A 25,379-nucleotide genomic window follows, 5' to 3' on the forward strand; every position below is an offset into this window, starting at 1 on the left:
TTTCCTTAGAAACTATGGCATGCTGGTGGACCTCTGAACAAGATACACAAAGATAAGATGCAGAGGGGAGAAACTGGGGCAGACTGAATGAAGAGACCATATGGTGAACAAGGCTGATAATAAAAAAACCAGCGGGAGGATCTTAATGGAACAGGAAATGCACAAAGATCCCTCCTACGAGGAAAAAGAGGTGCTGAGAGGTCAGACTAGTTCAATGTAAGTGGAAATGCTGGATAAAGAAACCTGCATACTGTAGCTTCAGTGGTTAGTAACATGTTGAATGGAGGGCTGGCACCAACGGCATAAATGCCAGGCATTCCAGCTTCAAGGTCATAAAGTTTCACCAACAAACTTCAGCGAAAACATGGCAAAAGTAACCGCTATTTACAGTATGCAGCAAAGTTCTCAAAATGTGCACCATGTTACAAGGTTAGTCTTTTTATCCCCTTAACACAGTGGTTCCTGACCTTTTTTTTTGCTTTCAATTTAAAAAAAATGCATCGACTTTGTTGGGTTGGTCATCTCCACACTGAGTAATTATTTTTGATCCATCACTTTAATGATCTAAAAGGCACATTTCTGTTGATCCTTGTTCTCTGCTGTGGTGGACGCTGCAATACTGTGATCATTCAATTTACTGGCTTGTTGAAAAATATGTACTATGGATTTTCAAGAAACTCAAAAGTCTCAGAATGGCCTGTGGGGAGAAGGTTAACACACACACACATACCATCGTCCCTATAGTTTGGCTGAAGGAGACACTTGTGAGTATAGGTGGTCTGTCGGTGGGTGTCCAAACATGTACTTTGACCTTCAGACGGTAGACTTGTAGTTGCCTTCCGACGTTAACAAGGAAAATACTACACTTGATTGTCAGTTTGAGGGCAAAGCCACATTTCAGTGGACGGCCGAGCTAAAGAAAAGGGAATAAATAGTAAGCAATACTAAAGACCAGAAAAACCGTACACAGCAAATTTTTCAATGATGGGTTCTGCTTCCCATTAAAGCAAAGAGAGGCGAGCTCAGCCACGGCCCTAAAGAGAGCAGAGTGGACACTGAGGCAGCCAGCCCGACCACAGGAGGGGGGGGGGGGGGGAATACAACATACTGCAAATACTACGTATAGTATATGTTGACATGCAGGAACAAGAGACCAATTAGCAGTGTGTGGTAGACCAAGACTCGGTGGATTGTTTAGTTTTGTTTTATTGTGCACATTGTTCTGTAGGCCAGTCCAGAGTGTAGAGACTGCAGCGGTTTTCAGTATTTCCTGTATTATAAGAAAGCCAAGTAGTTTTCTGACTGCACTTCATTAGCAAACTGCTTTTTTGCACAATCCTTTATTTGAACAATTAACAAAATAGAATGCTTGGAGGCTTAAAATTAAAAGACGGTATAGATTTTTTTTTTTTCAGGCCAATATCCCAACAATTCCCAGCAGACAATAGTGTTAGGAGCACATACTGAAGAGAGAGACATCATTGAAGCATTTCACCAGCACATTTCCTGACCAGATGAGAGACGGAGATAAAACTGTACAACAGAAAGCTCAAGGTGTCCGTTCAAAGTCCCAAACATTCATCAAAAAAGGGGAAAGAAAATATGCAATTCAACAATGTCACAATTTGTGCAGATATGACTACAAAGCCAGCAGCACAACTGAAATATTAACATTAGAAGATGCATTGACCGTCTGAACGACACGCCTCCGTTTCCTGTGTGGAATGAGTCACGGACATGGCAACAAGACCTCGGATGGAGAAGGTAAAATAAAGTTTCAATACATATTGAAGGAGAGGCAGTGGGGCCTATGTATAGTAATGTTGTCCTTTGGTTTACTTGGGGAAGGTTTCTGACTTTGAAACCAACAAGAAAAAGTCAATTGAGCCTCTGCACCACATAATGTTAGTCTATCACAGTCTAGAAAATAACTTCATGTGAAATTAAGTAAATTTGGAAAATGTCATTTCATATTGAAAGACTCAACCTAATCAGTCTTTGTTCTTACAATCAAGTACTGTAAGAGCCTTTTAAATGAAGTTAAATACTTGCCGTGCTTTAAAAATAGAGGATTCACATTTTGCACCATCTCTTCAATCTGAGGCAGCAAAATGTGAGACATCCACCTCCTTACTAGTGTAGCTAGTATTACTAGCTACCTGTGAGGGAAAAACACAGACTTCTGTGGATAGAAGTCAAAGTACACTAGCCTAATTCATTTAGAAATACTTGAGCCGATTATATTTTGAGAAGTGTTAATACTGAGATACTGACACTGGTGGTTGGAATGAAATGGGTCTTGAACAGGGAAAAAAAATCAATTGTGAAAAGAAAAAAAAGTGGAAATAAATATCAAGCAAAGAACTAGTTCAATTTTATTCATTGTTGTGCTTTAGCCTGTGTAATTTCTTTTCAAACACCAATTCAAATGCAAGCATATTTTTCTGAAAGGAGCAAGAGCATGGGGACATCCAATAAATGATGAATGACGAAAAACTAACATCTTTTAGTAACTCAAACAAAAATCATCACAATCAATGAATGATCCCAAAAAAAAAAAAAAAAAAAAATCTATATCTTCAACAAAAGCAAACACTATTACCTTTTGTGCACACGTCTGGGGGTTTTATGCAGAGCTTAGCACAGATGTAGTCCCACTTCCCCTCAACACTCCGTTTCCCTCGACTAGGAGGAAAGGCTGAGCCACAAAAGAGTAAATACAGAGGTGTCAGGTACATTCCCCTAGCTCTTCACAGACATTAGACTTGCTGTTGGTGCCTGATGAGGGGTAGACTTGTACACCGAGTGGAAAAACATCACACATTGAACCTAAGGCAGCCCCCGCTTTCTGCTGAGATTGGGGGTAAGAGGGGTGGTGTGGCTCAAAACTACACTGATAAGCCACCTATACACAGGTGGAACCTTTAGACAACAAAAGACAAAGAAAATGGATAGAGAAGGAAATGTACAAAGTAAACAAGGGCAGGTTTTGCAATGGACTGTCTTGATTGGTTACCAACTCTCCGGTGCAATAACTGAGTCTAAAAACTAGCGTAGTCCTTTAGAACACAAACAAGTTCTCAGTCAGTTAGCTTTTTAGCCTTTTTTTTTTTCTTTCTTTTTTCTTTTTTTTACATTTTAATCTAAATATTTGCAAAATATTCATTTGCCTGTCATATTGTAATCATCAATCAGTTTATACTCTGTGCACAGAAGCTTATTTGTTATTAAATTCTAAAGCGCATTAATATTTCTTTAGAGTCTTTCTAAATCTAAACCCACATACCATGACGAGGGTCTCTCAAACAAGGAAGCTGTTCAGTTCTCAATGTACCACCGATCGGTTTTCTGTGGTTGATGGCTCAAGTTGTACCTAGATTTAAAAGCATCGTAAAAGTGAGGAGATGGATGAGGAGGAGTTTGTGTTGGTGGCAAAGAAGACAATCTGGCCTTGGGAGGAGAGACTCGTGATAATGCTGGTGCTGGGCCTTTTCAATGCACTCGGGCAAATTCAAATAGGCTTTTAAACTTCTGCAAATTCATTAGGCAAACTGTCCTTCACTAAAAGGCAAAACACTGATATTTTTTAGGTCATTTCCTTAAAAAAGGGAATTCAAACAAGAGAAATTACCCCGGCGGTCCACTTGCAGCCTGTGGTAGATAGTTCTTCCTGTGTGCGAGTCCACGGTTTGCTATCTGAGCCGAGCGGTGGGCTCAGGCAGAGGTGCGTCTCGGGTCCTAACCTGTAACCCCAACCCCACCTCTGTCTATTCAACGGTCCGTTCGTCGCTGCTTTAAAAGTAAAAACAAAAAAGGACAAAACAAAAAGTAGCAGTGGTGCACAGAGAAGAGAGCGCAGTCACAGGGAAATCTTTGTGAATGCAGCTTGTTTCTCTTCCTCCAAAAAAAAAAAAAAAAAAAAAAGAGACACGGGGAAAAAGGTGTTGGAAAAGCTGGTTCTCAGGAAAGCGGGGACAGGAGGGAAGAAGAGGAAAATCTTGCAAGAGAACAAGTTGGGCAGTGTTCCTGTTCATTAGTTTTATGTGTGTTCTTGTCATGTGTCCATGTACTGTCCGGTCAACGAGTGCATTTAGAGCATGTATGTTTTGTGTGCGTTTGTGGATATATTTGGGTATTCTCGTGTGTGTGTGTATGTGTGTGTCGGGCTGTGTGGGAGTGCGCGTCTACAGCAGGTCGACGCGGCGGTAGTACAGCAGGTAGGCGGTGCGCTCTGCGGTCTGCTTCATCACCTGGTACTGGTTAATGACCTTCACTGTCTGGTCGTCAATACGCAGCCAGCCGTTAAGACCGATGTGGAAGACATCCGTGGTGTAATGGCCGCCTGTCGCACTGTTCCCATGGTGATAGACAACTGGTTAAGAGACAAAGACATGAGAGAAAAGTGGGACATTTTATTTAAGCATAATTACTCATCCACTACTTCAAGGTCGGGCACTGCAGCTGTATACCATGAGCCGTTTATCCCTGAATGTGTGATGCAGCTTAAGTATCGTATACTATCGCTTTCTACACGTTCTTTTAATGATTCTATGAACACAAATTAAACTCGTCTTGCCCAAGTTGACACAAAGTTCGGGGGGATTTAATAACCAGTGTTCTATGACTAGTAAGAGGCATGCTGCAGGTCTCTTCATACATGAAAACAAGTGCTAACCGGGGTTTCGCTCATTTACTTGTAATGCTTTCACTTTCTCATTAAGTTTTCAAAAGCTCACTGATCTAAATCGTGGACCTAAAAGAAGGGAAATAACTCAGTTGATGATTACTTAGACATGGCTTTTACTCCAGCTGGATGAACCACTTCTTGGAAAACTTAGCAGAACTAAGACTTATCCCAAAAACGTGTTTCCTGATGTCAAATGAAAGGACTGTCAAACAGATGTATTCAGGTTCAAGACAGAAAGGGACAACCCTTTAAAGGGGGCTGCTCACCTTCAGGTTCATACTTTTTGGGGCATTTTTGCTATACGTTTACATGACTTAATGTAAACAAAAACTTCATTTTTCTCATACCGTTTACATGGCCACTAGACCTGCTATATAAGAAAAATATACATTAAATCTGACTTTCTTCAATAGAGGACCTATAAGTCTCCTTGGCAGCATCGTTATTTTGGGCCACATCATGGTGGACTGACAATATGATACAAACACAAAATGTGACAACATGCCTTGCAGCAGAAATAACAATGCGACTTAAAGAACTCAAACACACCTGCAAAGAGCCTGTAAGTTCTTTGGCCTTTCACAACTTTGCTCCGCACTCCAGAGGACAAGAGATCTGAAAACAGAAAGAAAAAAGCTGTCAGCAACATCCCCTTATTGCTTAAATTATTATTGATTACAGAATTTGTTGCACCATGTTCTGCTGCTGGGCAAGTGCAAAGTACAATGTCATAATATAATAATAATAATTTAATTTAAAATCAATTTAGTGCAAAATGGTAAAAAAAAAAAAAACCTTATCTGGTTTACGAACTTCACTTCAACACTGTTCTGGATTCATTGTGAACCCGATCCCGCCAAGAACGTAAACAGCCAAGATAGTCTTTAGCATCTTGATTCAATGAGTGCGTAATGTCGACTCATTTTCATGAGTCACTCCCACGAGATGCATAATCCCCTTGAGAAAAGACACACTGTCTTTTTGAATATCAAGTTCTCTGAGGAGACAGAGTGTAAATCGTAACATCTGTGGTTCATTTAGCCGACTCATCGAGGTTCGAGTTCTTAGGACTGGAAATTCAGTCTTGTATACACGTGTCTTAAATGCAACAGTGCTCTCATGATTAGGAGACTACTTAACATAAAAATACAAAAGAAAGGTAGCTTTCGTCAACATTATCATCTGCTGCAAGCAAACGTATGTACACAATCATAAAAAGGATGACTATGCTAATGAGGATACAGTATAGCGATCCACAGGTTGCACGTCTTTGGTCAGTGCAGGTAAATTGGATCATCAACTTCTATATAAAAACACTGAGCACTGTTCATGAACTTTGTGTTGAACAGTGTAAGGTGTGCACAGGTCACGTTAAATGGTGTGTTCAGAGTATCGGTGCATACCTTTGCTGATTTCCAGGTCAACGGGGTAATCAATGTTCTTGGTCAGTTTCTGGCAGCCTCCCGTCTTTTCAAAGACGAATCTCTTGAGATGGAGCACCAGTACAGGGGGCAGCTCTTCCAGAGTCACTCTCCGACTGATCTCGATCTAAAAACAGAAACAGAAAGAAGAGAAAGTCAGAGAAGGTTATTAAAAAAGTTAAATCTTCAAAAAGTCACGAGTGTTTTTCTAAGTGTAGCCATAAGAGAACGAATCGGTACAAGTACAGAACAAAAGGTAACACTCTGATGGAAACAGCTTGCTAGGCCCTTCAAAGTAGTGACTCATGAATCATTTTGTTTTGGAGCTTTTAAAAGTACAATAGACAAGAGCTGGGCTGGAGAACAAAGTTCACTGTCTCCGAACGGACAACGACAGAACAATAGGCTTATCTGCTACAGAAACACAAAGATCATCACACCGCGGTCGAGCAGATACTCCCTGCACCAGATGTTCCAACATAATGTTCACTCACTGAACAAAGTTTTCTTCAATAGCTGTTAAGTCTTGTATATTCTGATCCAAGGAAATAATTTAACATTTGTGAAAGAAATTCACAATTTCGATTCCTGCTTTTTACCATGTGTAGCCAACAATACTCTTCATCTATATGTGAAACCATCCGTGCACATGCCAAGAGCAGGAACATTTCTATGGCAGGAAATCAAATCAGAAATAAACTATACTATACATTTCTGCACACAAAAATACAATAACTCAAATACCCAAAATAATATAAAATACTAGTATGTAAAAACAGGGAGCATTTTATAACTTTGTAATTTATTAACATCCAATACTAATGAAGTTAAACGTAGCCTGAAAGTGTTCTTCACTCGTACCTCTTGCTTGGTTTTAGAGGTGTAGCCCTGGACCGACTCTCGTGCCACCAAGGTCTCTAAAGCCTCCTGGACCGTGCGGATCTTCTCCGACTGGATGTCCAGCTGCAGGGTAAAGAAAGGCTGCAGAGTGGCCGACTCTTTAGAGTTTTGTTGATATACCACCGATCTGACGGGAAAAAACAAGAGACTGTATTAAATACACAAATAAATCACTTATTTCCATAACTTGCATTGCTCAATGTGAACAAGTTTTTGCTACAAATGTTGATCATTTATCAATTATTCCGAGCATAACCTTTTGCAACATCTGACCCAGAATATTTGAAAGGAAAAATATCTAAATCTAATATCCTGTCTGCTAAAAACACGACATCATTTACAAACTGTAAAAATGATTCAGAAACCAAATACAAGGGTTGTAATGACCAAGCTCAGTAGGCGTACACACCACACTCTGTAAACACACACCCCTGTACTCCAGGTTTCTCTGGTTGAAACCATTTCTGAGAAAACCAGTGTAGACCAGGACTATGCCAGACCAGAACCTCATAGAACATATTATTTAGGCGGGCTACACACACACGGGTTCTTTCCAGTTTGTCTGAAAGTTAAGACCTTTGTTTGTGAATGTGTGCCCCACGTCTCGACTTCTGACCACACTGGCTGTTATTCTGAAGGACTGCGGTGCCGGCGAGACAAAAGCTGGAGCTGGGTGGTGGCAGACCGATTAGTGCCGCCACCGTGAACAGGTCAAAAACGTTTCGTCAGAAGCTGCGTAACAAGCACAGGGTGCACAGATGAAGATGACATTTATTTCCCGAGGTTTGTGTATTAACTTGGAACTTATTTTGTTAGCGCATACTTTTCAGTCATTAACATTGTGATATAGACTTTGCCATTCAGTAACTAGGACTATAGTCCCTGTTTACTTCCTGTCATCTACTGCATTAACAAACACTGCAACAGCAAAAAATACAAAGAAGCCCATTTAAATGTTTATGTTGTCACATTTGAAAAGGTGTGTAGCAATATATATTATAGCAAATCATTCCTGAATCACGAGACGTACATTTTTATTTTCACAAAACAAATGTTTCTTCTTCTATTCCTGCCTCTTGTGACCACAGCACAAGCGACTGTGAATAAAAGAGAACCTGCTGTACCACGCCTAGGAAGGGAGGCCGTCATTTATCAACACAGCTCCCATGGTAACGTGGACATACTTTTACACAAGTAAATTAAAACGATGTCTGTAACATCTTAAAACAATACAAATAGAGCATTAGTTTGTTCTTTCCCCATGTCTTTAAAAAGGACTTAGTTGAGAATAATGAATAAAAGCCAATCACCGGCAGGCTGATGACTGAGCTCACGTTGAAACGACCAAAGATACTAACCGAGCCATTTCTCTTTTAGAAAGGTATGTAGCTCTATCAATCGATCTAAACAGTTATAAATGTCATTGTGTCTTGCCATAAAACGCATAGCTTTTGTAGTAAACAAACAATGTGTTACATCTTCCCCCTCCACTGAAATTAGATCTTCATGTCTCGGCCCGGCAGTAAATTGTGCAAGGTCTGTCAGACACGAGTGGCTCCGTTAGTTTATAAACAAACAAATTGTGTTAGTCATGTTGTCATATTGCTTATTACTCTGAGAAAATGGGTGAAGAGCTCCAGATGAAAAGTGGGAGAGTTAATGGAGAATTTATGAAGTGTTCGGCTGATGTTCAACTGGATGCTCCGAGTGCTTTTATTCTTTTCTTATAAAACTCAAGTAGGGGAACCTATGAAGAGCCGGTTACATTACTAGTGCTAGACAAGTGGATTCAGCACCATGATGATGTCAGCACAGGATGTACGCTACTTCCTAATTTGCCAGAACTTCTCATCTTGGCTGGTTCAGCCGGGTTGCATACAATTTAAAACTGTTACTGAACATATCCTGAGGTAACTTGGTTTTAGAGCAAAAAAGAAAGAAGCAAGTATTTGCAACAGGGTCGACCCACAAAGCCTTTAACTGCTTCTTATAAGGGAAAGGTACGGCATACGGATACTAGCGACTGTACTGGGAAAAAACAACTTGAGTGCAGAACCGTGGAGCGCTTTGTGAACTTAAGAGAGCAAAATGTAAACAGTCCTCTAGTTCACCAGCCATCAGAATGTCTTCTTTTACACAGGGCTCATTATTTCCACTTCACATGAAAATGTCTTTCTGAAACACATCTTCACGGCGATCTGTCAACGTACCTGATGTGCCCACCAAATATGTCAGTGATGGGTGTGCGGACAAAGTCAGCTTGGCGAGTGATGGAAGTCTTATTTCTGGGGCCAACTTGCTCCCATTCATCCTCACTACCTTCTTCCTCCTTATCGGCAACATCTTCCTCCACACCTGGCTGAGACTCTGGCCCGTTGGGTGTGGGAGCTTCTGGTAAAAAAACATGAACGGAAATGCACTTTAGAGGTCAAACAAGCAAAGACCACTTAGTAAAATTAACTCCTCCGCACAAGTTGCAGGAAATTCAACAGAAGCTCAAACTGATATGACGACTAGATGAAAATAGGAGCTTCATTTCAGGTCACACCTGTTCAGCTGCATCTTTATAATTCCAATAAATACATTGGTGTTCATACTACCGAGCTGGTTGGGATATTGTTATTTTTGATTTCATTGAAAACCAACAAGTAGCACACAAAACTTCACAAACTTAATAGATGTTTGATCTACTTTGTTAGTTTGATTCATGCATAAAGTAATGCAATTCATCGTTAACTAAGACAAGAAAGAGCAATGGTGTGCAAAATTGAATAATCTTATTTTGCTTGAGATATGGTTGTGATATGGAAGTGGTAAGAGATGCTTACTCTCTTCCTGAGGCGAGATTAGTTTTTTCAAAGCCAGCATCTCCTCGTGCAGTCCGTTTAGAGTGAAGCCAAGATACTCCTCCGCATCCTCTTGTCGACCCTACGAGTGGAGCACCAGCAAATCGGCACCAATTTAAAACACTCTCCCAAGAATGTTTACTGTCAAATAAGACACTGGCGTGCACGCATGAATGTGCAAACACAGACATTCATTGAGGTAAACGGACAGTTAAGCATGTTTTACAAGTTAGACAGGATGAGTGTAAGCCTCATTAAATATCAAAAGATAAGCATCTCATTCAGAGTGTTTATGTAGTTTCATTCATTAAAACGGAATCAGAATTGACTCGGCATGTTTAACGCATGAACTGCCTTTATTTATGAACTGAAAACGTATATAAAGAAAACTAAATAAGGACATTCCCTTCGAGCACCGATTGTTCCAGAGGAGGCTTATTCAGAGAATGTGATCATTAAACAAACAGCGTGACGCATTACTTTGCAGTAAATATGCATTGGATCCAGAGGCAGCCATGTTTACCTTCTCAGAAAGACTCGACTTGATGAGAGTGAGGAGTCTGTAAATGTAGGTCGGTTCAAAAGGAACACCAGGTCTAATGTCTTTCATGGCCTTATCACCAACAGCTGTGGACACAATAACAAAATCATGCAACACCAGTGAAGCAGACAGGAAACGATACCAAATGTCTTTGAAATTGTGATATCACGCCTTACCTTGCTGTTTGGCTTTTGATGGCACAGGCATGTTGTTGAACTCATTCACCAGCCGAACACTGTCGGACACAAAGAAACGACGGTGAGGTCTCCGAGCAAAACAAAGGTTTGCAATTTGATATCAGCTTGCAGAAATGCTACTCACAAGTTGTCCATCATGGGTGTGGAGGTACACGGTCTCTGCGTTTCATTATGCAGAGGAATGGACTTCAACATGTGATACATGGGAGGGCAGGCGATCAGGGCCTGTAGGGTCTGAGTAGTCAGAGTCAGGGTGGAAAACAGCGTGTAGGAGAAGTTACAAAAGGCTGCTGTGATATTTATAGCTTTACACCAATGGATGAATAAGATAGAATGTAATGAAACCACAGGCATTTTGTAGTTGGCAAATTTTGTATAGCAATTAACATGATTTGAGCTTTCCTTAAATTAAAACTCTTTTTACAGCCTTCGGAGGAAATTTCCACGCAGAACTGAAACGCACTCAGCAGGTGTCAGCCAAACACAAGGTACATTTCGCGATGGCACATTATTTTAACCAGCTGGCCAAGGAGGTGCCACCATTTTTCATTGGTGCCATTTGGCTGAACACCAATATAAGAGCTAGTTATATTAACAGCCACACATATACACGTGTAACCACAGTGTTAAGGGGTTAAAGAAACAAAAGTAGCAGGTGCAGCAGAAAGCAGAGTGAAAGGATACAGCGTTGATATAGCACCAGTTTCCCTTGTTGATCAGTCCTCTCGGCTGCAAAGACACTGGTTTATGTATCAACTTCACATTCTCAATAAGTTCTGGGGATTCAAACAGACACAATGTTCTTAAACAGGTAGCCCCGTACAACGCCAACAAACCATGAAAATCAACATTATTTTCAATGTCATCAACACAGTGATCAAGTGGTTAATGTTATAGCAGATCATCAGTAGTACATTTTCACATAACGAATGTTTCTTCTTCTATTCCTGCCTCTTGTGACGACAGCACAAGCGACTGTCTGAATAAGAGAAAGAAGTTGCTGTACCACGCCTAGGAAGGGAGGCCGTCATTTAGTTACACAGCTCCCATGGTAACGTGGACATAGTTTAACACAACTGATACATAAATACATCTAATGACATATACATTTATGACAATGATCATTAGTATGTTCAAACTTGTGCATCCTTTACACCATTTCTTTAGAAAATGTATGTAGCCTAATGCTCAACGCTCTAGCAGACTTAACACATTTAAAGAAAAACAGCTTAAAAGCACAGTATTCAAAACAGTTTCCATCTGTCCGTCTATAGTCTCTCTACATTGAACCATTCTCCCACAGAAAACACGAGTCTAAAGGGTCAGTGTCCCCCAGTGCTTCTGTTAAATATATGCAACTCCAGCTGTCTTTAAAAATTTTACTAAATACTGTCAAGATATGAAAATAAGTTTCTGCAGATAAAAAAAGAGCCATAAGGGTTTCTGGTTAATAAGCATGCATACATAAAATGTACATCTCAAAAGGGAACAGTTACAGTAAAAACAATACTTTGTATATTAAATTACACCCAATAAGGGCTGGCCACCTTAGAAGAACGTGTGCACTTTTAACTCGAGTAGAAAGAGTTCAAAGTGGAGTTTGGGTAGACGGGACAGAAATGAGGTCTCTGGTAAATGTTCATTCCCTTCTGAGAGAACTGTACAGCAAACCACAAACATGTAAATACATGCAGCATAATCAGGTTTATCTAAACAGACAAATCTCAAATATTGCAGTGCTTTAAAAAAAACATAAAGCTCCATTGAAAGGGACGAAAATAAATAGTTTAGAATGAAGAGGAACAGCAAAATACTTAGAAATACTTCAATAAATGAGGCTCAAAGCGATCTCAAATCACACTAAACTGTGCTTGTTCTTATGTTCACTCCACCTGATCTTTCTGCACATTAACCCAAACCACAATTGTTTGGCCTCAGTATATTTTCTAATTTCTAAGAAATCCTTTTCTACTCTTTTGGCTGAAATTATGCTTTTTCACTTGAACTAATGTTGAAGCTGCAGACTTACTCTTTCTCTGAACAGCATGTGTGCCAGTTTGTGTTGCGTTTGTGTCGGGCGATTGTGTTCCTGAGATGCAGAAACAGAGAATGATGTCTCACTCTGTCTGACTTAAACATCTGAATGGCCAAATTATATTTAAACTGCAGCTAAACAGAAAAGTTTGGCTATTCGTGAGTGCAAATTGACCCACATATCATTGGCATCTAAACTGTATAATGGTCCAACAACCACTTGAAAACTCACTGTATGTCCCTCTTTAAATATGACACTTAAGTTGTCTAAAGTCCTTCCCTTTGTCTAAAGGAAGGTGCCTCTACAAGAGAATACAATTCTTGGAAGATCTGAAAATCTACATGTAAAATAGCTTTGTGTGGAGAACACTCCTGTGTTCACAAGGCTTACTTCTAACAGTGATGGTTAATGAGATAAATGGGTTACACAAACGTGACTAATGACCTAATATCTGACAGCTATTCTGGATGGAGCACCACCATCTAGTGTTCATTTCCTGAACTTCTTTAACGTGAGCAAAATGTCATATACATTTCCCTGTGGCAAGGAGTTATTGAACAATTTAAGCAGCTCAAAATTAATATTCAAATATAGATATCGGACAGCAGCAGAAGTTTGGTCACTTACCATGTCAACTCTTCTTAAACATTAAATGTTTAAAACCTTAAACTCACATGGGAACACAAAGTGAAGGAAACAGTACAATTGTGTCGACATTGCCATCAAGTGGAAGGGGAGAGAATTTAGCAGGAATGCACTTACAGCTCAAACATCAAACTGGTACGCTGGTCTACTTTCATTTAAAGAAATACAATACATCTTCATATAATACCTGCAAGTTTAGGGGCCATAGGATCCTCTGAAACGTGGACAGGGCCGTCTTTGAATTCCCCAAATTTCTCAGGCTGCTCTGGCGTAGCGAGTGATGGAGACACAACTTCTACAACATTCTTTACCTCCACAAAGGCCTGAGGGCCCCCAGGCAGAGGCTTGGAGTTGTGGAAGAGGCTAGCCCAAGATTTGGGGAGGTTGGCAGCAGGTGCAGCTGGAATCACAGGCGAATGGGCCTGCTCTGTCACTGCCGACTGGGCAGCAGAGTCTGGGGAGACCTGCTGAGCCAGCTCCCCACTCTCACAGTCTTCTTTGTGTTCATCTGCACTGACAGCAGTGTCGGGCTCTGCTAACCCATTAGCCACCCCACTGTCTGCTAACTCCCTGTCCTCCAGTTCAGTAGTCGTAATGGAAGTGGCGACAGAGGGCGTGGCCACAGCAGCTGGAGGAAGAGGGGATGTGGAGCAGGGGCTGTGTGGAGTATCTGAAAGTTCGGGGCTCTGTGGAGCCAAAAGATCTGGCTGCTGATCTGCAGTCCTCGGCCCCTCTGTCATCCCTCTGCTTTGAGAGGAGGATGAAGAGGAGGAAGTTGCATTGTTGCCATCTGATAAAGAGGCAGCTCCACTTGGCAAGTCAAAAGAGTCATCAGGGCTTTCACAAGTCCTCTGATTGGCAGTGGATGTCGGGGCAAACTGGGCTGCTGCAACAGCAGCTGCTGATGTTGCAGTGGAGACGGTTCCGGTGGCGGAAAGTTCTGCCCCCGACAGCGCCTTACCGTCCACATCTTCAGCCCTGTGGTGTGGGCCACCGATTGCATGTCCGTTCACCAGTGGCGTCCCATCTGCTGAGCAGCTGCTGCTGTTGCCAGTTAATGGGTCCAGGTAGCTGTAATACCCAGGAGGTCGCTTTTTCTTTTTCTTCCTCTCTCGCTGTCCCAGGCTGCCAGGGAGTCCGTCCATGTCCTGGCAGGCCTGGTTATTGTCCTGGGCTGAGGCCTCCGAGTCAGGGCCATCCAGCGAGTTGAAGTCGGTCCCGTCGGGGACATCGTCTTCTGGAGGAGCCGTCTGTTGGGCCTTCTGGGCCGACTGGCAGCCCAGGATGAACTCTGGAGCCTGGGGGTTGAGGGTGCTGGACACCTTGAACAAAGGATCGTTCAACCCGACAGGCTTGGAATCCATCACCTCGTCAACACCAAACTCAATGCGCTGATAGTCTTCTGCTGCAGATAACATTTCAATCAATTAGAAACACAAAGTGTCGTCTTCAAATACAGCCTAAATATAAGACACTATTTTACTCTCTGCTGAAGAGTTTGTGATAAATCCGTATATCTAAATAACTAAGCCATCACCCAAAAGGGGTCGTGGGAGTTTTCCGACAGGATCAGACACCCAATAAAAATAAACAAATCCTGTTGGACCCATTTTTAGCTGCAACAACTATTGTCGTGTCTATTCTCAACTACACCACATTCCTTCTGGGCTTATGTGGATCCAAGGAACGCTGCTAACATGTCCAGAAGTGGGGTGATTCAACATGTAAACAGCCTTTAAATGGACAGACTTGGATTATTTGAATGCCAGAATTAAAATGCACGAATGAGGATTTTGTGTCATATCATATCTAATCACTTGCTTAACAGTGAACTTTATGCGGTTAAAGTATAGATATAGGTTAAAGGCTTCCTTTATTGGGTTGCTGTGTAGTATATGCAGTTGCTGCCAATGCTGGAATAGCAACATTTCCTGTAAGATGAATCAAGCTTTCATCAAAGGGACGTGATCGTGCATCTGCATGTGTAGATCAGCCAATAGTAACGTCCTCTTTCTAAATTGAACTGTGATTGGCAAAAGTCTCCCGTCACGGGTTAGATCTCCTGAAGCCTGAAAACACCACGAGGAGGAGCAGATGTGTAGTTTTCTCTCAGATCACTTGAATTACAATATGCCGAAACGTTATTATGGAATATTGCCCAATGACGCCAAAAATAAACTGCCTAACACAGCTTTAACAAAGGGTGGGCTTATAGAGATTCAATTAAATAATGAATATAGATTAAAGTGAGACAATATAGTGTGTAAACAAACCAGAACAAGGCTAATGACGGCATACTAGAAGACCTTAACTGGCCCTTCTTTCACATTCATGTATGGCAATACCCACTTTCAAACATGAATTAAGTTGTTTATAATAATCTTTTTTATACTTCATTTTTAATCCCCAATAATTTCCTTTGATTCCTTTAATTTCCTTTTGATTAACAAAGTTAATCTTAGATTGCAAAATCCAGTTCTGGAGGATTCAAATATTTTCAACTGTATACAAACATCAATTACATATATTTTCTGATTTACGACCTCAAATAACACTCAAATGTAATTTGTAAATAAACCATCAATCTAAGTGAACCATATACTTCATATAGTGAATGTATTCTGATGGCAACATCTGATCAACATATATACAATAAGAATACATGTTTGCTGGTGTAGCAATTTATCCCAAATGAAGCAAATGTATTACTTGGAAAACTTAAGTTATTTCAATTTTATCCATTTCCTCAGTTGTGTTTTTATGCCCTGAAATGAAGTTGGAATAGAATAACAAACCTGATTTAAGGGACATTACATAAATAATGTCCATCAATTTATATTACTATTTTAAAGCGTCTCAAACTCCTTAAAATGTAGGACAACAATGTACACAAACAAATGTATGTCATCATCACAAAACTCAGTTATTACGTTAAAATGTGTTGCAAGCCAGCTTAAATAGTTAATTATTAAGCAGAGGCGCAAAGTGGAAGAAGGTGAACACACAGGAAACATTTGTTAGTGCAAATCAGAAAAATCATCCAAGTGGCTTTCATAATGTCACAGCTGATTGGTCACCCAAACTGTAAACCCTGATGGTTTGCAGGAGTTAACGGTAGTGGTGTAACGGACCGCTGGTGACCCGGGATCCGCACGGATCCCTCTTCACGGTTCGGCACGCATGAAAAACATTTTACAGACGACCACTATCTGCCAATATTCAGTAAAATATGTGGCATTCATGCTCTTATAGTCGCCGATCTCTGATAATACACACCAGTCCGTGTTTAAATTGACAGGACGGTGGCAGCATCGCTGACGGACGAACACGTTCAGGCTGAATATGAGTATTGGCCAAAGGTAAATTATAACGTTATCATGATGTGTTCACATGTAATCTTGTAAAAATGTAGTGTTGGTGAGAAACATGAATGAATCCAGTTGTTTGAAGGAGACGTTTTCACAGCAACATAAATAGATATTAGAGATGAATTATGACCTGTTAACACTAACAGCTTATAAGACATCAGTAAAACTAATGACAAGATTTGTTTTGATCAATGAAAATACAATCTTTTGTTTCCTAATCATTAGAATTGTGTGTTTTTACAAAAAACCTGGAACCTCGTAGACCAGGAGCTATAATCAAATAAAGGGATCTGTATCTGCCAATATGGATCATCAATGATCAGCGGCAAACTAAATGTGATCAGGGATCTCTGAAAGTTATATTTGCTCCCTTTTTTCTTTTGTGCTGATCCGATCCGAACCGTGAGTCTTATGATCCGTTGCACCACCAGTTAACAGGGTATGAAAACAGCATTTACTTCCTCTACTGGGATGAGAAGATCTTCTGTTAGTGTTACTGAAATCACACTTCAAGACTATAAAATGCGCTCAGCAATAAAAAAAAAACATAATGCAAGGCTAAATATGTACACACATGTTAGCAATCACATAAAACCATCACTATGCCCTTAGTAAATTAATTGTGATTGTTAAATCATATGAAAGTTCAATCCGATTATAATTCAACTTGGAGCCCTGCAGTGGTGAAAATGCATCCTATGCAAGAGAAGATCAGATACTTAATAGTATCTTGAGCATGCAAAGCTCTACAGATTAAACCAACAGGCAAGAGAAAGAATACAGGCGCAAGGTTTAGAAAGCCACCAGTTTTTGAAACCTGGATTTTGAGTTTTACAGCAAACGTACAACAGCTAGTCAAGCCACAGGGTGTCAGACTCCTCAACTCACCGCAAACCTGCAGTCCCATTGACTCCATAATATAAGGTACAGCAGGAGTGCAGTAAGTTCCTAAATAATCAATACAAATCAAGGTAAGGCAAATGTCATGTGCAAACGGGTATCAAAGACAGGTGGCTGCTCTTACATTTCTAATTTGGGGGCTCGAAATTTAATGAATGAAAATGGCTGACTCACTCTTAAACAAATAAAAGATCCAAAGGGATATATAATCCAGTCTAAACAATTTATGATGCATGTATGAATATATTCAACGTTTATGATGAAAGATGTATAAAAAGCATCTCCCTGCCAGGCTAGTCAGGTCCGTTCAGCCTGGGCTTCTATCTTACATTGTTTTTAGACCCGCTTTGAAAAACAGTGACGTCAACTAAGAGCATTAGAATAGTCCTCTGATGCTAATACAACTTCAAAAGAATCGAGTGTATATGAAATGTACATACCAGAAGACTGACTGACGCACGGCACTTTGTCATTGAACGGAGGAAGCTGTGTGGAGGCAAAGAATTAAGTTAACAAAAATAAACCTAAAACAAAATCTAAAAATGGCATGCAGCATTGCAAAACAACAATGGGGGTACCTTTGTAATAACATGTTTTGGCCAACCTAGAACCTCAGTTCCAAAGCAGTGTATTAGGATTAGTATTTGTCAAAATTAGAATTAACATTCCCATGAACCCGGTTGCTTCCTATCAAAAGGAGATCCCGCTGACCATTAAAGGCAAACACATAGTCTTGTAAAAAGGCCAAACATCATGGACACCCACGTAATATTGATTTATTAATGTAAAAACAAGTTATAATCCAGCTCCTTACCTCGACATAACATCGTGGAGTCACAAAAAACTGATTGATCTCATCAGGGCTGAATTCCCCGAAGATGTACTGTGGGAAGGAATCAATAGAACCATTAGTTTAAATGTTGTAACAATCCACTTTTCTTAGAAATATATATTTTCCTGCTGTGATATTGAAACAGATCTTTAATTTTCTGACAGACCGTATAAATACTTACAAAACTAAAAATAAAGAAAAGAGGGAAAAGTAAAATCATACACATGGTGGAGGACCGGGCCTTCCACTCAATAATAAACTGATTCAGAGGCCATCGTCACTTGGTATCTTGGTACAGGGCTGTTACTAGAGTCAGCCTACACTGCAATGCTAGCTTGTACAAAGGTAAAGCACAACATGAAGTGCTGAGTCATGCAGTGTTGTGCAGAAAACATGTACACAAAAACGCTCAAATTAGATTCCAGGACTTTTTGCTTTTAGTGAAGGAGGTTTTTGAGCTGTTAATACAACGCACCCTCATCCTAAAAATAATAGTGTATGTACGCTTTTAACTTCCTGTACTTTTATGACAGAATAAAACTAACCGACTCTTAGACGACATTGACTGAATGCTTGTGCTTTTGTCAGCTGGAGCAGTAAACTGTCAATTAAATGATGAATTAATAACTTAAGATAACAGTATTGGTCATTGCTTGCACACTGAACAGTGCTGCATTTCTCAGACACACACACATCTGTTTAGTTACACAACAAACAAAACATTACCAAACTATCATTAGTAGTATATTGTGTTTGTTATTGTGTAAACCACATTACATTTATATGGGGATAACATGCTTTCGGACTACAATTAACTTCAACCTAGTTACATGGCAGTATAAAATCTTAAAATGACTTTTAAAGTTTAACTTAAGCTGAACCATAAAGTTTTAGGAGCATTTTTAACTACATGAAAAACCTATTAATTGGTCAGGAGAGAGAGGTGATATCACAAGTCGATGCCAAGATTCTGGAAACGTGACAGTACTCGTTTTTCTACAGTACCTGAGACTAATATAAAATGTCCCTGATAATGCCACATTGTGAACAACAAATCCATGTGGAGATCGGCCGTAGAGCGAGCAATGTTAGCTGTTGGCAGCCGGTGGGCGACACAGTCCCGCTTGGCTAAATACCAGAGCTACAAGGTTCAGAGGTTACATTGGGGTTGCGCTCAAGCTCTTCTTTAAAAGATTGTATTGATAAAAAAGGTAAATTATAAAGATCATAAATTATCATGATGTGTTCAAATATAATCTTGTAAAATGTAGTTTTTGGCAAGAAACATGGGGCTCACTAGGGATTAATAAAACATTTGCAAAAAATTGTATGCAAACAGAAGTAAAGGAGCATTGAAGTAAGTGGGATTTATCGTTTTGCTTTTTACTGTGGTATTGAATTGGGTATTGAGAGTCATGGAATTTTACCGGTAGCAGATTTGTCACAAAACCAAAACATTTTTACTTCAATATTATACTCTGCCTAAATATCTCTATATTGATATTGAAACAATATCACGGCAAAAATCTAATAGTAATAATAAGATATAAATGTATTGATTTAAAAATGCACATGATATGCAGTAATCTGTAATCTTAATTGGTTATGGTGGAAGCGTAAAGTCACAGCAGCCGCTCTGTGGACGGTCACCATACTTTCCTCGTTTAATGATTCCTGTGCGTTACACCTTCAGGGGAAATGCTGCCACCTGAGTGTCCACGTGTGCAAAGCAAAACACAAAGCCAATGACAAAAAGGTGAAACGAACTCACTAGCCACGCCGTTAATCCTCAGTGCAATCAGCAGTGGGACGTGAAAGGGCAGGCACGTAGAAAAGAAAATGCAGCTCAAGCACATGGAACTCTTTGCAAACGAGGCCCGATGCGAGGGCCCACATTGCTGAAATGGCACTACAAGCGACAAACGGCCAGCCATAAACCAACGGCCTCAGGACGGCTAATGCAATCACAACAGAAAGAATGTCCCTTTGCTTCTTTGTGCAGGCGTGCCACACGTACCACACTAAGCTTCCCTTGCTGGTCTTTGGATTGAGGATTACAACAAATTAGCCATCTGTATGATTTCAACAGTTTAGTGACGACACTACACGCGCAAACACACATTTAACAGGGCTCGAGGAAAGATCCTAGCATAACAAAGAGCAGGGCTGATGATATTCATATTAAGCTTTTCTACCACTTAATGACTTTTAGTGATACTATGTCTCACAAGTTTATAATACGACGCAGAGCAGGAGACCAGATATTGATTCTGGTATATCAGTGAAAATCATTATTGGTACTTTCTCTTAACTTTTTTCAACTATAACTAAATAATATCTACAGATGCGAGTCATCAGTAAAATAGAAACACCTAAAACTGACTCAATAAACACAAAAAAGATCACATCTGACATTAAAAAAATAAATCTTGGCATTTATCCCAATTCAGAAATCTTCTGCATGACACCTGATACACAAAGGACTGAACTTGTTATCTACATATACACACCCGGGTTGTTTTCTTTTTAAATACCATTAAATTTAACCAATAAATCAGTAGTTACACTTTTGATTTCCGAAGTGGTCGGACTATACGTCGTACAAACCACGTTGTTTCTAGCATAACCCAGCCATAACGCCCTGTGATAAGAGCAGGAGACGGTCAGCACTACTGTGCTTGCTCTCGTAAATCCAAAGCAGAGTTATTAATGGACAACTTGGCTCAGCATGAAAATGCTGCAGCGCCACTACAAATAAGGTCAGACTAGTTTTCAATGAATCTCTGGAGCATGCCTGTGCCTGCATATAGGTGCGATGTAGTAATAGGGTGACATATGATTACAAAGCATGAAATAGAGAGGAGTGTGACAGCGAGAGAAAGGAATCCTAGTCATTTATACGGCTGGAAGACAGGTGCTGTCAGACCAAAGCAACTGCTCAACAATTCAACAATGTGGCAACACCATCATTTGTTGATATATTTTAACAATAAGCCATAAAGCAACCGTTTAATAATCTGAATTAAGTTATTTTGAACATTCTAATACCGGCTAGGCTTGAGTGATGTTAATTATTCTGAGAACTATTTGCACTGTAACGTACAAGTTTAACAGAGCGGGGGAACCGTTTTTCTACTCAACTGAATATCTGAGTTTTGGACAGATGATAAGACAAAACATTTAAAGACCCTGGACTCTGACTTGTAGCTGATGTGTAGAGGATGTCGCAATAATAGTTTAAAGTTGCAAAAGCGCTTAAGAGTCGCACCATACCATTGGGTGACAATACAATGAACACAGCTGAAGGGGTTTATTCTAAAAATTCTCCATGACTGCATTTTTAGACTCTGGAGAGGAGATCCATGTCAGACCTCAATGTGCATGGAGTGGGACAAAGCTCCCCGTTCACACCACTTCCCTAATTTGATGAGTTGAGAGGCATTAACTGCAGTGTAATAAAGAAATGTACCTTGAATGCAATGGGTTTACGTGTTTTTAACTATTTTTTGGAAGACAACACATTTCTGAGGCATAAGCTATAACATGTTGTGGCAACACATGTCACGGCATCTAGATGACCGGGTTAAACCACTAAGTTTAAATGTCAATGAGGACATTTCAGCAGGTTTCTCCTAAGTTGGTGAAGACAACTTTAAGAAAACCCAACATCCAGACCTTCATCTACAGTGGTTCACCACAAAGTACAGACATGTTTCATAACTCACTGTCAAAACTTAACAACCAAAGCAAACAAATAACTGTACTCATGCGCATGTTTAAATGTGACTTTAACATGCCGGTTTTAAAGTTTAGCTTTGATATTTATTGTATTCTTAAAATCCTGCATTGGCCTTTTTCAATGTCTGGAAATATGTTGCCTAAATGAATTACTGCAACTCTGTAAGACTTTATTGGAAGTAATCTCACTGATTGTATGTAACAAACACGGTTTAAAAGAAAAACACTAAAATAATTCATCCAGTGCAATATCTCTTAGTAGATCAGCTTTATAAATTAGACAAAATATATTTTTTAGGTGGCACATTTGAAAGGATAATGTACAATAAGCCGAATGTTGCCATGTACTGTTCTTTGTTTCCAGATGCAGAACAATATTTAGTATTTCCTAAATTTCCTGTTTTGCAAAGTTCATACTCATGAGAGCGATGACCTTTTTGCTGCCGGTGATTATTTGGCTGCACCACCTGTTTATCAACTGTTCCTTCACTGGAATTTGGTCGTCTTGATATTGCTTCTAATGTTACACTGCAGTGGGTTTTTCCACTTTTGTCAGTTTGCATTTCTCACAGACCAAATCAACGTGACAGCAACTCGTTCGTCTTTTACACAGAGGGTGGGTCATTAAACAGATTTGTTTTATAATACTGGACAAATGGTTGCTATATAGGGCAACCAGACCAAACTAAATAGTTGACAGGAGTCCAAATCTGGTTGCCAGAGGAAAATAGTCAACTGTTACTGTAAGGTCTGTTGATAATTTAGTCCATTTACAAACTTTTATATTATTAATTATAAAATATCATGCCACTCCTTCTATGCCATTGATGCATGTGATAATAAATTCCCCATAGTGGAGGGATAACTCCAATGGGTACGTTTCATGACGGTTCACTTCACTGGACCAAGACATGAAGAAGCTGACAGCTGTGTTTGAAATAAGCTGAAGCAGGTTCACTCCAGAATGTTTCCCTTTGCTCAACAGTGAGCCAATAGAAACACTTAACGTCGAGACCAGGAAGAAGCGTGAAAGCATGGAAAAGTGTCCCTTTCTATGTCTGTTAGTTGTATTCCGGCTCCTGCCAGTCAGAGTTTGAAGCCAGTGAAGCATGCATCACTAGTCTAAGTTTGAATCTCATTGTGTCAATTTAGTCTCAAGTTAAACATTAATTCAGTCAATTATTAGAAACTTCAGACCAAGCATGTCTGCATGCTTGGCTGTACTACAAAACGGGCCTTCCCCCTCCATGATGGCTAACGTTTACTTTCTCAGCAATGTCACCAAAACGTGCCGAGTTATCTACAATCCAAATGTTACGGAGACTGGAGGTGTAACAGCACAGTCGTTACGCTGCGCGTGAGCTTCATCCCGTCTTTTAATTGTTTACATGTGAAATAAATCTTCGCTGTCAAACGAGGGCCCCACACTGTCGCATTTGAGTTTAGCTCGCCAGCTAGCGGGCTGACTGCAGAGTGTAACCACACCATCTGTGCAAAGCGGTTAGCTTTTGCTAAAAGCTTTTAACATTGTTATACTGACTCACAGCTGCTCAGAAACGTGAAATTATCGCACGCAAAACAGTCCACAAAATCGTCGTTTTACTTCCTTACTGCCCGAAGCAAAATTGCCGCTTCTGCCAGTTATGAAAATGTGCGCTCGAGAGAGAGGCCTGTCGGTGCAGGTGGGCCATGCAGACACGCAGCAGTTTTCTGTGTCGCTTTTTTGCCCTGTGAAATAACACTTGTCACAAATGAGATATCACACTACAGTGTCACTGGCATGAGAGTAAGCACGCGCCCGTGCCATTTGGATGAAACGTGGCTGTCATATCCTTAAAAACTGCCGCAAATAGTGCTGCGGTCTCCTTTGAATGGAGGGACCGAGGCCTGTTAGCTACCGTTACCATGCTGGTGGTGTTTCAATGAGGCTTAGAGGGGGCATTAGCAAGCATTTTTCAGTCCTTACATTTTCAATGACACGCACGACTAGCCAGATATTTTTCAAATTACAACTTGCATCTGACCAAATTGCTGCTGTAGTAAAACACTATTTTAGGTCCGAAGCTTGTTCAACTGAGGGGCGGTCGCGAGTCTATAAATAACGCTGCAGGAGTTGTTTTGCAGGCTAACGTTAGCCAGCTAGCTTAACTACCTGGTTGCTGTAAGATGCCATGCTCCCGGTGAGATTTTCTCTCCTCCCGCTGACAAGATGAAAACTCTCCCGGGAAGGTGTTGCAGGTTTGTAATGACCGTTACAAAAGTTGTCCTACTTCGACGTCATTGTCATTTTCCCAACGTTGTCCTGGCAGTCGTAGGCTTTGATCCATGTAATGCATCAGCACTTCATGCTGCTCGCCTTGCCGTCACCGCCATTTCTGTCTCGCCTCTTCCTCGCTTGCTAGCCAACCCAGCGCGGTCGGTTGTAGTGAGCAGCCCGAGCGCAAGGAGTAGCAACAAACACTTCCGGTGGTGGCTTGCTCCCGGACTTCACAATAAAAGGTCATCCTCTTAAACGATAGATAATCCCCTTCAGTGGTATACCGTGAGCCTGTTGACCTCTGTGGTGCATGTGGAGCAACACATATCAGAACGTCCATACAGTTATTATCACCTGAACACAATTTGAAATAATCAATTCATCTAAATCTGGTTTATTGCCAAGTCGGTTTTCACTTCCAAGGATTTGCTTTGGCATATTGGAGTATAACATAAACATGAGAGAAAATGAAAGAAACATAAATATAGAATACAAAAAAAATACCACAAGGATACAATATGTACAATACATCGGAATTGAAATGAAAGAGCTGTGCGGTTTTCAGAAGTGATAGTTTTGAGCAGACATGTGATTGTCCAAGGAATGTGTAAAGGTTCACAGTACTAGGTATTAAAATAATGTAAAATATACAGAGATCCCAAAGATGTCCCAAAGTCCCAAAGATGTGTGTTAATGTTTTGCATGCAGACAGATGTCAATGTGTATATGTAACATCTTCAGCACCAGGTTCTATCAACTGATCTATCATGTTGTTCTTCATTGTTCATATTCTGAAACAGAATTTGATTTGTCTTAGAGATTTGTGGGCCCCTGAAGTCCTTACACTCTGGGTCAGTTGCCTGTATTGGCTGAAATCCAGCCTGGCTGCATAAGAAACAACGAAAACAACGAAAACCTACCATATTCAGTGTGGCTCCAGTCAGTTCATTGTGACCTCTGGTGATATACAATTATTGCTGGGCTCCTCATGTATGGCTAACTTTAGAGGAAG

General features: G+C 40.4%; 1 protein-coding gene across 2 annotated transcripts; it reads right to left on the minus strand.

Moving 5' to 3' along the window:
- Positions 1–1,188: 1,188 nt before the first annotated feature.
- On the minus strand, positions 1,189–24,529 carry usp10 (ubiquitin specific peptidase 10). 2 transcript variants are annotated; one of them, XM_076110315.1, is made up of 15 exons: positions 24,263–24,529; positions 18,355–18,423; positions 17,981–18,026; positions 17,529–17,588; positions 13,460–14,674; positions 11,277–11,368; positions 10,717–10,826; positions 10,572–10,630; positions 10,378–10,481; positions 9,837–9,936; positions 9,219–9,399; positions 6,970–7,135; positions 6,091–6,235; positions 5,237–5,302; positions 1,189–4,372 (listed from the first exon to the last, which is right to left on the minus strand). In XM_076110315.1, exons 1-15 carry the CDS (start codon positions 24,281–24,283, stop codon positions 4,185–4,187), a joined length of 2,622 nt encoding a protein of 873 aa, XP_075966430.1. In that variant the 5' UTR covers positions 24,284–24,529; the 3' UTR covers positions 1,189–4,184. The 2 variants fall into 2 exon arrangements, with proteins under 2 accessions (XP_075966430.1, XP_075966429.1); XM_076110314.1 differs by having other exon boundaries at positions 13,460–14,677.
- Between the last annotated feature and the right edge of the window lie 850 nt (positions 24,530–25,379).

This window comes from Anarhichas minor, unplaced genomic scaffold (assembly GCF_050575085.1).
Source record: "Anarhichas minor isolate MPS153535 unplaced genomic scaffold, ASM5057508v1 ptg000042l, whole genome shotgun sequence".
Taxonomy (NCBI): Eukaryota; Metazoa; Chordata; class Actinopteri; order Perciformes; family Anarhichadidae; genus Anarhichas; species Anarhichas minor.

Excerpts from the sequence above, each read along its gene's own strand:
- usp10 (XM_076110314.1), bottom strand. The coding sequence starts at position 24,283 with ATGGCATCTTACAGCAACCAG. Across the intron at positions 10,482-10,571 it reads ATCAAAAGCCAAACAGCAAG|CTGTTGGTGATAAGGCCATG; the intron begins GTAAGGCGTGAT and ends TTGTGTCCACAG. Across the intron at positions 9,937-10,377 it reads AGTCGAGTCTTTCTGAGAAG|GGTCGACAAGAGGATGCGGA; the intron begins GTAAACATGGCT and ends CTCCACTCGTAG.